A 15,033-nucleotide genomic window follows, 5' to 3' on the forward strand; every position below is an offset into this window, starting at 1 on the left:
GGAGGATTTAGTGAAAGAATAATGTATGGTATAAAAAAGGAGCAACCTTGAGAGAATTGTGAAAGATTATTTAATGGTTTGGGAGAGATTTACAAGATGTGAATTGTGACTAGAACCAAATTACAAAAGAGATTTTGTATCCGGCTAAAGGGAAAAATGATGTTGTCCAATAAGTGGACTTTGGTTTATGATCCTCTTTAGGTTGTGTTTGCTACTTGAGTAAACTGTTTTTCTATCTCACTTTTTCCTTCCACTTACCTTCCCATTAACATGCTTGGATTAAACACTCTGATCATGACTTTTATGGAGGGTCACAATGACTGCTCGATTAAAAATCTTATTTTCTTGAGTAAAATGTAATTTGAAAAGTGAATAAGTTTTTCCATTTATTGAGCCACAATCATCTCAATCTACATTTATAGTTTAAAAGCTTCAAATATTTCACTGAGTTTTACTTTCTGAACTGATTTACAGCAGAGATGCACCTAAATTTACCAGACTTTTAGTAAAGCAATTAAAGTAATTACAGTGAGAACATTATAATTACTGTCACAGGTGACAGAGTTGAAAAGCAGTTTGTAGTCCTGGTTTTGTTGCCTACATATAAAAAGAAAAAACAGGATTCAGTGATGGCAAATATATTATGGTTTTAACCAAACCAAGATGAATAAAATCTAACCTCAAGTGTACAAAAACTGTCATTACACAAAGTTAAAATCTTACAACTTTCTGTGCAAAATTAAAGACACCCTTGCTGCTTCAATAACAAGATAGAAGACATTGGTGCTGCTAATTAATTTAAAACCTTCTCACTTAGTTTTGTCCAGTTTCTACTCTAGAGCATTAGAACATTATCGCCTAGTGGCAGAAAACCAGACAAGACAGTTGCATAATTTCCATCTGAGCAGATTCAACCTAAAGTAAAAGGTTGTGAAGAGCTAAAGACAACTGAATAATTGGTTTTATTTTATTAATAACTATGTGCAATTGGTTGTTTTGTGTAAATAATTTCAAAAGCTGATTATTTTCATGTCATTATGTAAAGTTCAAGAACTAAAAGATGCATTTACTCTTTTTATAACCCTGATTACATACACAGAGCAGCACATTAACGGGTAAAAAGCCACTTCATTTATTTTGTTTTCTAATCAAGGTTTAATAACCAATAACATCCGGTGTGTGGTTAAGGTTACAAACATGACATCCAAAGTGGCGACTGGTGCAACTGAAAGGATAAAGCTTTGAAATGACAAAAGCAGTGAAATAACAGGAATCCCTCCACATGATGGCCTAGTCAAAGCAGTGCCCTGTTCACTTTAGTAGCAGCCTAGAGCTTTTTCAAGCTTCAGACTGATTTTATCTTGTGCCAAACTTTCCAGATTCAAACCTTCAATAGAGGAACTGTTCCATTTACAGACAAGGTAAAAAATAAAAAAAAATAAAAAACTCCATGAAGATGAAAACTGATACTCAAATTATATTTGTAAAATGTCCACAGTTGAATTACGAACAGAAACAGATTTCCTCTCGCCGTTTCTTCTTAGCAACACCTGAACATGATTCAGTCCTCACTGAATCCAGTCCATCACAGATAGCACTTTACACAGCTTTATCCTGTTCAAGCAGATTAGTACAGCTTTACAAAATTTGACACCTTCATTAAAGTACAACTTCCAAACAAAATAAAAAAGTATAAATAAAAAAAAAAAAAAAAAAAAAAAAAAGAGGACTGTCATCCATTTCAATGAAACATCCAGATCCAGCAGTTATTTTGAGTTCTATAATACACTGAAATAAAACATTTCACAGGAAACAGAGCAACACTACGCTAATGAAAATATACAAACACTTGAAAGAAGTTCTATGTCATAACTGGAAAACTTGTTACAAAGACGCTGGGCTGTGCAGCAACTTCAGAAATATTAAAACGTGCACAGGGGTGTTTCGTGGTACCAGCAGAACTGAGGTCAACACTGTCCGTACAGATTAAAACAAGGGACTAAACCTCAAGGCTGCTAATGTTCCACCCAAAACAGTTACTTTAAAAATAAAGTGTTCAGGAAAATCTTCAAATATCCAACGCTTTAAAGCGTCTCTACTCGGTGTTAGAACGGCCGCGATGCTCCTTTGAAAGCCTTGAATCCGCCCACGGTGCCGCTGGAAATAGAGTTGTTGGTGATCTGTACGATCCGGCCCAGTCCTGACGAAGAGTGGCTGCAAAACGGACAACATATCCGTCAGGACTGTGACAAAGACGTTTCTTTAGGACTTCGATCATCAGCACTGCGTCTAATCTGTTTACCTGGAGGAAGCCATCATGCCGCCGCGACCGTCTCCCATCCTGCGGTTGTCAGAAAACACCTGAGAGCCTGAGCCGCCGTGCCACTCCTTCCTCAGTCCTTGATCCCGACTGTGACGCTCCACCACAACCTGGCGCCCCGAGCTGAACGGCTGCAACCACAGGCGAGTCAGGAGTCACTCAGTGTGCGACAGCAGGAGCAAAATCCATAGACTTTTCACAATGCAAATTTGATCTTTTTATTTTAAGTCAGCTGAATTAACATTGATAGAGAATTTAGTCAATTCAAGGGCATAATGAAAAATGCACATTTGGTATGTGGTGATTTTTCCACAACCAGGAAGCATTTATTAGAGTCGCAACAAGACTGGGCTTAAGATCTGTCACAATAACTAATTTTGCTGGATGATAAATTGTCCCAAAGATTATTGCGATAAACAAGGATGTTAATGTTTTGAGACCAATTTTAAGAAATAAAGTAGCATAATGCAGGTTCACCCTCTTAAAAAACAAATTTTGATTTCTAATAAACATTTAACACTGGATCTGGAAGACATTTTAAATATTAAAAATAAATAAAACAGAACTAAATAAAAATAATTATGAAGTCTCTAAACAAAATTGGGTTTAGTTGAGATCAAAGCACCAGACTGAAGAAACAGAGAAAAATGATAATCATGCAAAACGAAATCGAACTTGTTTTAATTTGTCATGCGATTAATTTATTGCGACAGGCCCATCTACAGTAGACTAGATTTCAGTTCAACTACTTAAATAAAACAGTCTGTGTTTAATTTTCTTTATTGTTTAAACCTTTTGCAGATTTAGGTTGGAAGTACTTTTTTTTAACATGTTTGTTGTAAAATAAAAATATTTGAGAGGCCTAGTCAAAGTCCTGGCTTTAATCTGATAGTGAATCAGATGAAGGAGCTAAAGATTAGGGTGATGGCAAGCAGCTCCTCCAACCTCAAGCTCATAAAAATACCAGTGGAAATATGACAAAGCTGCTAAGCAGTTACAAAGAGGAATCTAACAAGCGATTAATTTTTCCCAGACACAAACTTCTTAGCTAGATGAAAATTGAAAGATTCAAAATCTGTAGCCGTTTGCTGCCACGTCCACAGACATACAGAATTTAAATTATGTGTTCATATTGAATAGGATAAGTTCATATTTAGTCCAACTAACTTTAAATTAGATTCACAGTGTTCAAATTTTAAATTTCCTTCAGTCTCATCTGAATCATTTCTATTTTTTAGGTTTTACTGTACTGTTTATACAGATACAGGCTCATTTCATTAACCAAAGAATATGTTTCTATTAAAATATTTAGTGTTTTGATAATCAAAAAAAGAACTGAACTGTCTTTAGAAACTCACCTGCTCATTCATCCCCATGGGTTGACCTCTGTTATTAAAGCCGCTTCTCCCAGCGTCTCTGCCAGGACGATCGTCACGCATACGCATCGGCCCTCTGCACGAAGCACAGGTTTTATGAGGCGCAGCTTCCAAAAGCTGCTGAATGAACTGCAGCTTCATTAACAGCTTCTCACCTCATGTCCCCCTTGCTGGAATTCATTCCTCCCTCATTCTTCCATCCCGCGACGCCGTCCCTCGGCGGGCGGTTGTGCGACATGGCAGGGATCGGAGGTCTTGCTCCCAGGGGCGGCGGGCGCCGCTCGTCCCTGTCCCTCCGGTCCGTGTCCCCACGTGGGGGAGGCTCGGGTCTGTGGACGGCATCGTAGTTCTTGGGGTATCTATCGAAGCCGGAACCCTCTCTGTGAGGAGCCGGCCGACTCTTCTTTGCCTCTGGTTCGCCCTCGAATCTGTTACGTCTTGGAAAAGAAACAGCAATATTGGATTCATCAGAAACTAACAAGCAAAAAACAAAGCAGAAAGAGGCGCCAATTTACCCTTTGGTTGGAGAGCAACATTAAAAGTGACATAATGTGCTTCCTTGAATTGGTAAAAATTCGACGGTGGGTTTTCACAAAACATGTTCGTTGCACCTTTTGCACAGAATAATTCTTGGATAAAGAGAATCTAGTCTGCTCAATTTGGAGCCTCTTTTCACTTTAAATCCAAATAAGCTTCTGCTGGCCACGCCCCCATTTCAGCGTTTGAACTTGGATATGAATATGGCTGCAAACAAATCTTTGAAAAGCAGAAGTGGAGCCTCCTGCACAAGTACAGCAAGTGGTTTCTGGATGTTATGTTAACAACAAAACACTTGTCTTTTCCAGCAGCCATTGTACAGCAGTAAAACCAGCAGTAAGACCAAACCTACTGAAAGTCCTGAGGTTGCTAGGTAACGGTGCAGTGCAGTCAAATGTAGCACTTTGGGATTATTTTTTTTTTAAGGGTCCAAACTAATTCTATTAACTACAATAAGTCAAATAAAGGAGTGCTTCTGTTGAACTTTAAACATTACATTTAGCAGAAACTTTTACTGACATATACTTAAAGAGCTGATGAGGTGGGATCATCAAGAATAGATACAAGAACATGATCCGCTTGATATACACTTCTTAGCCAGAAAAGCCTTTAGTTTAACCATTCAAAAATAGTAAATGTTAATATTTAGTGTTTCAGGTCATTTAGTCCACGTACAGTTACTTTCGCATGTTGACTGGAGATTTTGTTTGAAGGAATATGAACTTTCAGCAGCACATGCACAGATTTGCTCATTATGGAAACAATTCCTCAGACCCATAACCATATGGGACTGAGAACAAAGTTACAGTTCTACTCCAAAAACTACTGGAGTCACAAACCTGTCAAACGTGTTGGGCTGCTGGCCAGCGTCTGGAAAACGGCCCCTCTCCCGAGGATTTGTGTTGGGGAAGCGGTTCTGCTGCCGGTTGTAATTGGAGCCCTGGTTCAGACGGACCTCCGACTCGGGATGCATTTTTTTGTTGCCATTCCAGTAGGGATCGTCCCGCCGACTGAAACAGGAAGCACAGATCAATCCTACATGACAGATATGTGAACTCAAGGAATGATAAGAGTTAAATCCATGAAGAAATTATGAATAATCTGGAAAGGTACTAGTAGCTACTTACAGGATTACAAAATATTAAAAATGAAATCTCATGAATAGCATGACACTTTATAAAGTTTATAAATTTAGTAATCACACAGTATGGCAGTCCTCTAATATGGCGATAATATAGGTTAATGTCACAATAACTATATAAAAAAGGTGCAACAAGTTTATAAAGGAATAAAAGGAATTTATTAATGCAAAGAGCTTTGCAAGCCTTTTAATGAGGCTGAAATATAAACACTGGAAGTTATTCTTTTAATGTCTGTTCAGGTTTTCTAATGTGTTTACAATAACCTTTTTTTTTGTTGTTAATGGACAATTCCGCTCAGTTGTAATCTGACTTTGATTAGCAACATCTCGCCTTTCCTGGTTTTCATACCATCAGAGATCTGACTTGGATTTTCTCAAATCTCATGCATAAAACTCAGTTCAAAACTCCAAACAAATTCAAAACGAGGGTGAACAAAACGATAAATACCCGTGTTCCACCTCACGTCCTCTCTTCAGATTATTTCTCTTCTCTTGCTCAAAGCGGAATTGCTCCTGCTGCCGCCGAAGCTCCTCTCGTTCACGCGCCATGCGCTCGGCTTCTTTACGCCGCTCCTTTAAAATAAAAAAATTATTTGTTTGGATTTGACTCAAATGCCAACATGAACACCATCTTCTGTTTTGAACTAATGCAAGTTCAAAAATGCTACTTCTTGATCCTGATAGTTTGTTCTTTGCAATAATGGCACCGACAGCTTGGTGGAAGACGAGCACTCAGCTGTGTCCAGAAAAATTTGTATTAAAGCATTATTTACATTCATTCTCTTATGTTAGTCGTGTATTTAGCAAAGTGAGCTTCCTCTACATTTGTATCCTGTGTGTTTAAAACTGTGCAAGTTCTATTAACTTCCATCTAGGGAGGAAAGAATGATTTTTATGGTTTGTTCAAAAGTTTCTCAGTGTTTAGGAATGTTTTTCTTTAAGAGGAAGCTAAAAAGTTATTTGACATAAAATTTTAAAATGTTGAATCCCCTGCATGAATATCTGCTCATTTCTAATGTGTCAGGTGTTTGAGTGAACTACAGAGGAAGATATGAGGCACTGCACGCAGTTCAACAGCAGTAAATATGTTGAAAAGAAAAAGAGCCAAAGTGAAATGGTGTGTCCAATACGTTTCAGCATCAGCTAAATCTCAACCACTCAGAGTGTGAAACCCCATTGTTCCTTCAATCTATTGTTAAACCCGCTGCACAGTGTTTTCCTGTACCCAGTTTGAGCCCTGAAGCTCAAACTGGGTACAAACTGGGCGAGTTGGTTCACGCTCCTTTTACCTGCTCGATGCGAATCCTCTCCCTCTCAAGCCTTTCCCTCTCCAGCCGCTCGCGTTCCAGTTTCTGTCTCTCCATTTCCAGTCTCTGGCGCTCCCGGAGCAGAATCTCCCGTTCTTCTCGCTCACGCATCAGACGGACTCGCTCGCGTTCCCGCCGTTCTTGCTCTGCAATTTCACGCCGCCTGCACAGTAGGAAAAGTACATTTTAATCTCAGTATTCAAGTTTGTTTTATTATTAAAGATATTTTATTTGTTATAAATGCGAGTCATTCAATGCTTGAAGATACCTGCGCAGCTCTGCAGCTCTGTGGAAGCGCTCCATTTGCTCACGCATCCGCTGCTCTTTCTGCTCCTTGAACTTGTCAAAAGGCAGAATGACCATTTCTCCCCCTTTGTTGTGAAAGGATTGCCGCTTCTCCCTCAGCAATTGTACCTGAGAAAAGAATTATTTAAATGTAAAGATTCAATCTTGGGAAAAAAAGCTTGTTAAACGTAATTTTTAGTGTTTAGGAAGAGTAAGTTTTAACCTCTTCAGGAGGAATCAGCCACTTGGGACGCCTGTCAAAGTTGGGGTTCATAAATGGCTGAAAAAAAAACAGCAAAAACATTTTCACTTAATGTCCTCTTTATAAAGATAATACAAAACATTAAAAACCAAAATCAAACCTTACTTTGTTAAAATATCTTCCAGTTCTAAAAGGTCTTTTTTCAAAGCCACCGTCTCCTTTAGGTTCATCTTCATCTGTCGACTTCCCAGGGCTCTTTGTTTCTGAAAGAAAACGAGTAATTAGCCAAAGCAGAGACTTGATGATAAACTAAAATCCTCTCTACTGAAAACTTACGGCCACGCTTTCTGTCGTCTCTCTTTGAAGACTCTTGATCGGAGCTCGATGAGCCACTTTTTGAATCCTGTTTCTTGGATGAATCCTTGTCTGACAGCTTATCAGATTTCTTTTCTTCTTTTTTGTAAGTTAGCTGTGCTCTAAATGGTCATTGAAATTGAAAAAAATGATCAATTAAATGTTAATGCAGGAGTAAAAATCATTTAAAAAGATAATCTCAAACTGATCACTCACTTGTTCGCCAGTTTAGTTCCAGTGAAAATGTTCTTGTTGGATTTGCTGGATCCTGCTTTGTCCTCCACTTCTTTCTTTGAGGGCTCCTTTTTGAACGGATCATTTTTAGCCTTTTAAAGATAAAGAAAAAAAAAAGTTGAAAGTATGGATAAGATTTAACAAGGAAGCATTTGAGGAACTTAAATGTTTCCTTCCTCGCCTACCCTTTCAACATAAATCTGCTGTCCATGGAGCTCTGTGCAGTCAAGATGGGAGATGCAGCGCGTCACTTCGGTACCGGAAGACATCGTCACCAAGCCGTAACATTTTGAACCAGGACTGCGAGCGTTTGTAACGACCTTAGCACTCAGAACCTGTTGAAAACATTTTTTAGGAGCCTTTAGAGAACATTTCCGCATTTCTTTCTTAACGCGTTTTACTCTGGTCAACTGGGTTGTTTAAAATCTGCTGGCATTTCAAACAGTCCCAGAATGCCACACCTGGGACTAAAGTGATTAATCGGTTATTGAAATAATCGTCTCATTTGGCAATCGGTTAATAGTTAACTGGAGTATGCCTACTCAAAAAAATGCCATTTGTTGAAAGAAAAAAAAAATAAAAAATTGAGCAAAAACTGTACGGAATAAATGTACATTTTGCATTTAAGATAAAGAAACCTCTGTCTTAAAGTACGTTTTAGTTAAAACTCCTTAAGTGGTAAGTTTTAGCTTCACCTGGTTCAGATTCACTAAAGCACAGGTGTCAAACTCCAGTCCTCGAGGGCCGCTGTCCTGCAGTTTTTAGATGTGCCACTGGTACAAAGCACTGGAATGAAATGGCTTAATTACCTCCTCCTTGTGTAGATCAGTTCTCCAGAGCCTTGCTAATGACCTAATTATTCTGTTCAGGTGTGGTGCAGCAGAGGCACATCTAAAAGTTGCAGGACTGCGGCCCTCGAGGACTGGAGTTTGACACCCCTGCACTAAAGGAATGCTGTGGTATTGCATTTTAGGCAATAAAATGATTCTTATTTTAAAAAGTAATAGAAATATTCATTTATTTGCATATTTTAATATTTTTCTAACATTGTATAAAAGGTTTAAGTGGTTAAATGCAAAATCTGCACAATGTGCCCATTTTTTAAATACAATTAATCATCAAAATAAATCAAATAATTGATTACTAAAATAATTGTTAGTTGCAGCCTCATCTTACCTTCCCATATTTGCCAAACAGGTTCTTTAAATCAGCTGCTTTGGTGTTTGAAGAAAGGCCGCTCACCCACACGTTACGAGAGGAGCTGCTCACACCTGTAGATAGAGATTTTTTAAAACACATTGTTAGTATTAATTGCAAGACTTAATGCCAAAAAGTTGGATGTTGAATATTTAAGTGCCGTACCCTTTTCATCCTTTGCTGCTTTTCCATCTCTGTCTCTTGAAGAGCTAGAACATGAATGTTACAAAACCAAACAGGAAATGAGTGAAGGCAAATGAAGCCATGACAAGGGGGGGAAAAAAAACATCCATCTAGTGGATTAAACAGCATCTTTTCAACGGTTGAGGAAGGGGGAAAAAAAAAAAAAAAAATCCTTTAGGCAAGACGTGGATCTGAGCCATTGTCTGAAAAGCTTCATGGTTTTTCCAGTGGCGTGATGGGTCAGGTGGTTAGCCAATTTTTAATCCCTGGGTCAATGAAATCTTCAGTGGTCTGGTCAACGTCAGCAAATCATTGGACCAAAAAAAAAAAGTTTTTTAAATCATCATGGAGGCTAATGCCGTTTTTACACTGCCTTGTGTAAAAACTGCAAAAGATTTTAAAAACTTCTCGAAAGGTCAAAGTAACAAAATAAGAGTTGTTTTCTTGTCTCCGGGTTAATTAGATATACGTTAACCAACTTCAGAGAAATAACGCAAAGCAGCAAACTGCAGGGTAAGGTACATCAGTGAATACTTCCCTTATGGCAAAAAATAAAAATCATCTTGAGGCTACCCACAATGCTGCGCTCTTAGTGAAGTGGACTTGGTAGAAGAATCAAAGAACTGACATAGAAAGACAAACCTCTTTGCTTGACCTGAGGCCCCTGTGGCAGACGGGCCTTTCTTCCCAGAATCCTTTTCTTTATCTTCGGTTTCAGCCTTCATCATGGCGTCTTTCTTCGTGGGCTCGTCATCGTCTTTCGTACCATCTTCCTCCATGTCTTCATCCTTCATGTCATCATCTTGGCCCGTCTCGGCACAAGTCTCAGTGCCCTTCTCTGCCTCTGTATCTGGAAGTTTCACATGTTTACCTGTTTCCAGGAGGTCGTCGCCATCAACATCCAGGGTGATGGCGTCTTCGTTTTGGATTGAGACGGATAGGTGATCGTCCTCCAATTCTCTTGAGGAGCTCAAGGTTTCAGCATCCCTCTCGGCTTCTTCTGTCTCTGCCTCGGCCTCTGGTTCCGGTTCTGCGTCTGCATCTGCATCCTCATCCACCTCTGCATCTGCATCTACCTCTGGGTCAGGCTCTGAGTCAGCGTCAGCCGCCATGGTTTCAGACTCGGGCTCAGGCTCAGAGTGAGCGAGGCTGTCCTCACACGGTGGAGGCTTTGAATTTTCGCGACTACCATCATCGGTATCAGTTATATCTGAGGGATTTAACAAGGATAAACATGGCAAACAGACATCTTAACATTGGCATGTTACTTGACCTACAAAAGTAGAATATAAAGCACATTCAGTGTTAATGGTCATCGAGGGCACGGATACCACAGGAAGACAACACACACAATCTTCACTGAAAACATGGGATAAGTTGAGGCTCGTTTCTTGGCACAACTTCAACTGCAGTCATCTTTCGCAGTGGAGGTGTAGCAGTTCACCAGGTGAAAACAATTATACCAAGTCCATATATGGAGTTAGGACATCTCTTATTTTTTCCTCCAATAGAGTTCAGTCTGTAAAAGCTCATGGAGGGTTTAAGTGCTCTTCCAATATTTCTTCAGTTGTGAAGGAAAGTGTCCCATCAACAAAAATGCTTTATTATCAAGGGAAGCTTGCAGCAAGGTGTCCAGTCACCAGTCCACAAAAAGCCTGTCCTTTTAGTGGAGCAGTCCATAAATTCCAGTCTCAGTTAAAAATGAATGTGGTCCGGGGTCTCTTCCTGTACGCAGCAAAGTGGGACGTCTGTCCGCTGGATAGAAAACGTCCTCCATGCGGTGCTGCCTTTAGATACAAGGCTTTGGCATCATTATAAGGGGTTTCAATGAACGCAGCAGTCCTCGACTTTAACTGATCCAAGCTCATTCATTCAATTCCAGTTTCCCCTGTAAAATGGTGCCTGACTCCAGTGGACAAAACGCAGATTCATTCACATGTTTTACCAGTACATTTATCACAGGTCTATCCAATCATGTCAGTCACTGCTAGAAGCGTTGTGATCTTGAAATGGCTTGCTTTTTCATCTGATGGGACATAAAAATGTCCTCACGAAACGTCGATCTTCATAAAACGTTGGGACTCCAGAGACAACTGAACTTTTTAATCGCAGCAGCAAATAATCAACTGGATGCATAAAGATTAAAGCGACCCAGACCTGAGGATACACTGCATCTCCAAAAAGGTAAGGAAACCATACAATTGGTTCTTCAAAGTTATCTAAAGTAGTTAATCATTACTCTATAGAGCGCAGCACTAGCAAACGCATTTAACACTATCTGATGAAACTTAGCAAGAGGTTTTATCATCACAGTTTGCAGCTAAAAAAAAGAAAAAGAAATTAACATGCAGAGTTAATTGGCAGCATACATACCCTTTTCTGATTCATACTCTTCAACTTCCTAAAAAAAACAACAGAAAAAAAACAAGAATTGTAAGAGTTGAGACCATTTCCCCCCCACATATAAACATCATCTCTATTCTACTATGGTATTTATTTTACATCAGCATTAAGAAAAAATCTTGCTGTTTGTTATAGTCATCTGAAAAAAAAAAGGTTCTGAAGAAATACCATCAATTTTCAGCACACATTAACTCTGCAGTTTATTTGGCATCATGTCAGCTGGGACAGTCAAGATTACAAATGGGCTGCTGTATCTACACGCTTCATTTTTCTCTCTAAGCCAGCAGAGTGATTGCAGGAAAGAAGGGGAGCGAATCAAACTGAATTTGGGGAGTCAGGGAGTTTTCTCTTCGGCCTACACAAAGGCAGGAATACAGCGCAGTACACCACAGCCACGTCAAACAAAATGTTTTTGCAAAGTATGGGTGCTGTTCATTTTGACCTTTCATTTCATAATTTAGCAGTTCTGGTCTAACTGTTGCAAAATGTTTAGCACCACCAATGCACCCTTTCCTGTCTGCCTTGGGGACATTTTGTATGAACTTTAAAAGCTGATGATTAAATTGCAATCATCTCTAATCTTTCTCAGCTGGCGGGTCACGGTGTTCTTGTCCAGGTCTAAAAAAAATGTCAAGGGAACAAAAAAAGAAAAAACACAACAAAAAACATAGAAATAAATGGAGTCTTATCTATTCAGTCTCCTTGCAGAAAGGAGCTGATATTGTCCTGCAATCCAACTTCAACTCATTGTTTTACATGTGTTAATTAGGAGTGGTGAAACGCAGGTACCACACAGGCTGTATCAGATATTACTTCCCTTTTTAAACAAAGGGGTGCCCAAGTTACGTCGCCAAGCAACAGAGAGTCAGCTGGTGGCACCATTATGTGACTACAAGCTGAAACTGAGGACGTAAGTCAGCATCATTGCCTTTTACAATGGTTATTGATTGCCCTTATTATATCATCATTGTGATTAATTCATGCTACACTCACCTTGGAAGACACGTCTTCTTCCACGGTATTTTCCAAATCAGAATCTGATTTCTTCCCTGAAACATCAAGTACATACACGTACTATGGAGTCAATATATGAAACTTAATAAGCACCATTCACACTCTCTTGAAACAATAAAATAATGAGTTGACCAGCATTACCTCTGGATTTTCCACTTAACCTCGACAATGAATCAGTCGACTCAGGAGTCGGAATGTACTCTGGGTCGCCGCCTTCATCTTCAATAGCCTTAAAAAGATATTTTTACAGATTAAAAAAAATCCACCCATCAACTTACTTCTTACAAATGCGAGATTATTAAAAACACAATCCAAAATCTTGGTATATTTTACACCCAAGAGGGTGGGCACAAATGTGAGAAATTAACCACAAATCCATACACCCCTCATCTATACCATCGTCTGTGCAAAAGGCAGAGTAAACACTGGATCTGTTACTAGTCCTTCACAAGGCAACAAAGACTAACTAGCCAAAAAAGACACTGGATGGCAATTTAGAGAAACCAGTTAAACTGTTAAGAATCTATATATTTATTTCTGACTCTAGGTCTAGGAGAAAGTCGGAGTATCCGAAGTGACTCCACAAATGCAGGGAGAGGGCATGCAAACTCCATCCCGAAAGACTTCAGGCCGGGATTTGGATCCAGAACATGCGAGGCTGTATTTCAGCAGCTGAGGCTAATCATGTGTAATTTGCAGCACCCGTTCATTCCCCTTTCATTTCAAATAAAATATGCAGAGGGGTTTTTTTTGTTTTTTTTTCAAAGTACGATTAGTATTTTCTCAAACGTAGATTTTCCGTTTGGCACCAATTTAGGGCGAGTTTTCAATTTCCATTTTTAGAGTTACATCAACTCAAGGCGATAGCCGTTGAAGATTGAACCGAACATATTTACCATTTACCTATTAATTTACCAAACAAGACTGCGCATACGTTCACATATGGGAAATACAAGAACCGAAACCCAAAGGTTAAACCGTATGAGTGGCCATTTATCGATCTGGACAAAAAAAGAGCGGCTGGAAAGACCGTCACAACATTAGCTAGGATTAGCACTAGCCTCTCTGCATCGCACACAGAACTCATCCAACCGTCCTGCTAAAACAACGAATTCGTTCACTTACTTGCTTAAGCCTTGAAAGCAAAACACTTTTTACGCCAAACGTGTCCAATCCCCTTCTTTTGAGCTCCGATTTAAGATCGACAACCCTTAATTCAGATATTTTCTTTGAATCCATTGAAATGGCACCCGACGCCATTTTACCTCCAGATTAGCGAGACGGTTTCTTCCTCGTGGTCTTTAATCAAATGCCACAGCGCCGCCTACTGTCAGTGCACCGACTGAGCTACTGTTATACAGTATATTCGAGAAAAATGACTTTTCTTCATAAGAACAAAGTAACACTTGCTTTACTGTATTGTTTGGCAGTTTAACATACAAATAAGCAGTTATTCAGGACTTTAAAAACACAAAAGCATGAGAACACAATTAAATGATCATTAGATCACCAACACAAACACTGGGAGGAAATATATTCATACATTATAAAGCTGCTCAGCAAACCCATGACTTTTTTGTTTGCCTTTAGTGCTAAAAGTGCTCGAAATATAAAGTGAGACCTTAAAAAGTAGATTAAATCACACTGGGATTTATGTGTATTAAACTCCACATAAACAGGCTCCAGATAAGATGTGAACAGTGAATATTGGCGCTTTGTGGTGAACATACTGTATGTACATCATTGTGCTAGGATTATAATTAACCCTCACATTACATGTACTAGACATATATTTATTTCTGGATATCTTCTATTTTAAACAGCTATTTCATGAATATAATTTGTAAAGATGACTGTAACTAATTAAGCATACCTTTTTTTCTCAGGTATATTTTCTGGATAACAGTGTAACTCCTTCAGACTTCCACACTCTTTGAATGTACGAGCGCTTAACACTTAACCTCATAGTGAGACAATATTGTTTATCTTAAGCTGTAGCACCTGAGTCTTTATTTTTTACATTTTACCTGAGTATTGTTGTGTAACAAAGGATGAAATGTAGGGTTACTTTATTCATCTAACAGTAAAACCTTCTCATTATTACATGTTATCGTGTTTTTTGTCAATAGTGGTACCCAAAATGAAAAGCAGAAGTAATTGTCCTCAATATATTGTTAAAAATTGTACAGTAAAGATACATTCACAAAACATATACTTTAAAATGCGATAGACATATTACAATGATGAAACTTAAATCCATGATGTGATTCTTTAGTGTGAATCAGTTTAGCAATTAAAAATCTAATTATTTAAATGCAAACATTAGTGTTACAATGTCTACATGTTAAAGGGGGAGCTGTTATTTATGTATTATTTACATCCCGATGCATCCAATAAGTTTTAGTTAGCACAATGTTAGTATGTATAATTCCAGTAATCGAAAAGGATGGCTAGATATGGTGAAGTACAAATGAGGTTTT

At 38.8% G+C, this 15,033-nt stretch overlaps 1 protein-coding gene across 1 annotated transcript; it reads right to left on the reverse strand.

Moving 5' to 3' along the window:
- Positions 1–1,108: 1,108 nt before the first annotated feature.
- Positions 1,109–13,841, reverse strand: sltm (SAFB-like, transcription modulator). The gene is made up of 20 exons (XM_032560540.1): positions 13,679–13,841; positions 12,695–12,782; positions 12,533–12,588; positions 11,510–11,537; positions 9,779–10,346; positions 9,119–9,162; positions 8,933–9,027; positions 7,942–8,091; positions 7,739–7,848; positions 7,505–7,644; positions 7,334–7,431; positions 7,190–7,246; positions 6,950–7,095; positions 6,664–6,844; positions 5,823–5,947; positions 5,073–5,243; positions 3,852–4,133; positions 3,679–3,772; positions 2,303–2,451; positions 1,109–2,214 (listed from the first exon to the last, which is right to left on the reverse strand). Exons 1-20 carry the CDS (start codon positions 13,811–13,813, stop codon positions 2,106–2,108), a joined length of 2,826 nt encoding a protein of 941 aa, XP_032416431.1. The 5' UTR covers positions 13,814–13,841; the 3' UTR covers positions 1,109–2,105.
- Positions 13,842–15,033: the final 1,192 nt, after the last annotated feature.

The sequence above is a fragment of the Xiphophorus hellerii genome, chromosome 4 (genome assembly GCF_003331165.1).
Source record: "Xiphophorus hellerii strain 12219 chromosome 4, Xiphophorus_hellerii-4.1, whole genome shotgun sequence".
Lineage (NCBI taxonomy): Eukaryota > Metazoa > Chordata > Actinopteri > Cyprinodontiformes > Poeciliidae > Xiphophorus > Xiphophorus hellerii.

Bases quoted from the DNA above. Each gene is read 5' to 3' on its own strand.
- sltm (XM_032560540.1), bottom strand. From the start codon at position 13,813: ATGGCGTCGGGTGCCATTTCAATGGATTCAAAGAAAATATCTGAATTA. The intron at 9,163-9,778 runs GTTTGTCTTTCT...TTCATGTTCTAG, and splicing joins GCCTCAGGTCAAGCAAAGAG to CTCTTCAAGAGACAGAGATG. The intron at 7,096-7,189 runs GTTAAAACTTAC...TTCTTTTCTCAG, and splicing joins GGCTGATTCCTCCTGAAGAG to GTACAATTGCTGAGGGAGAA.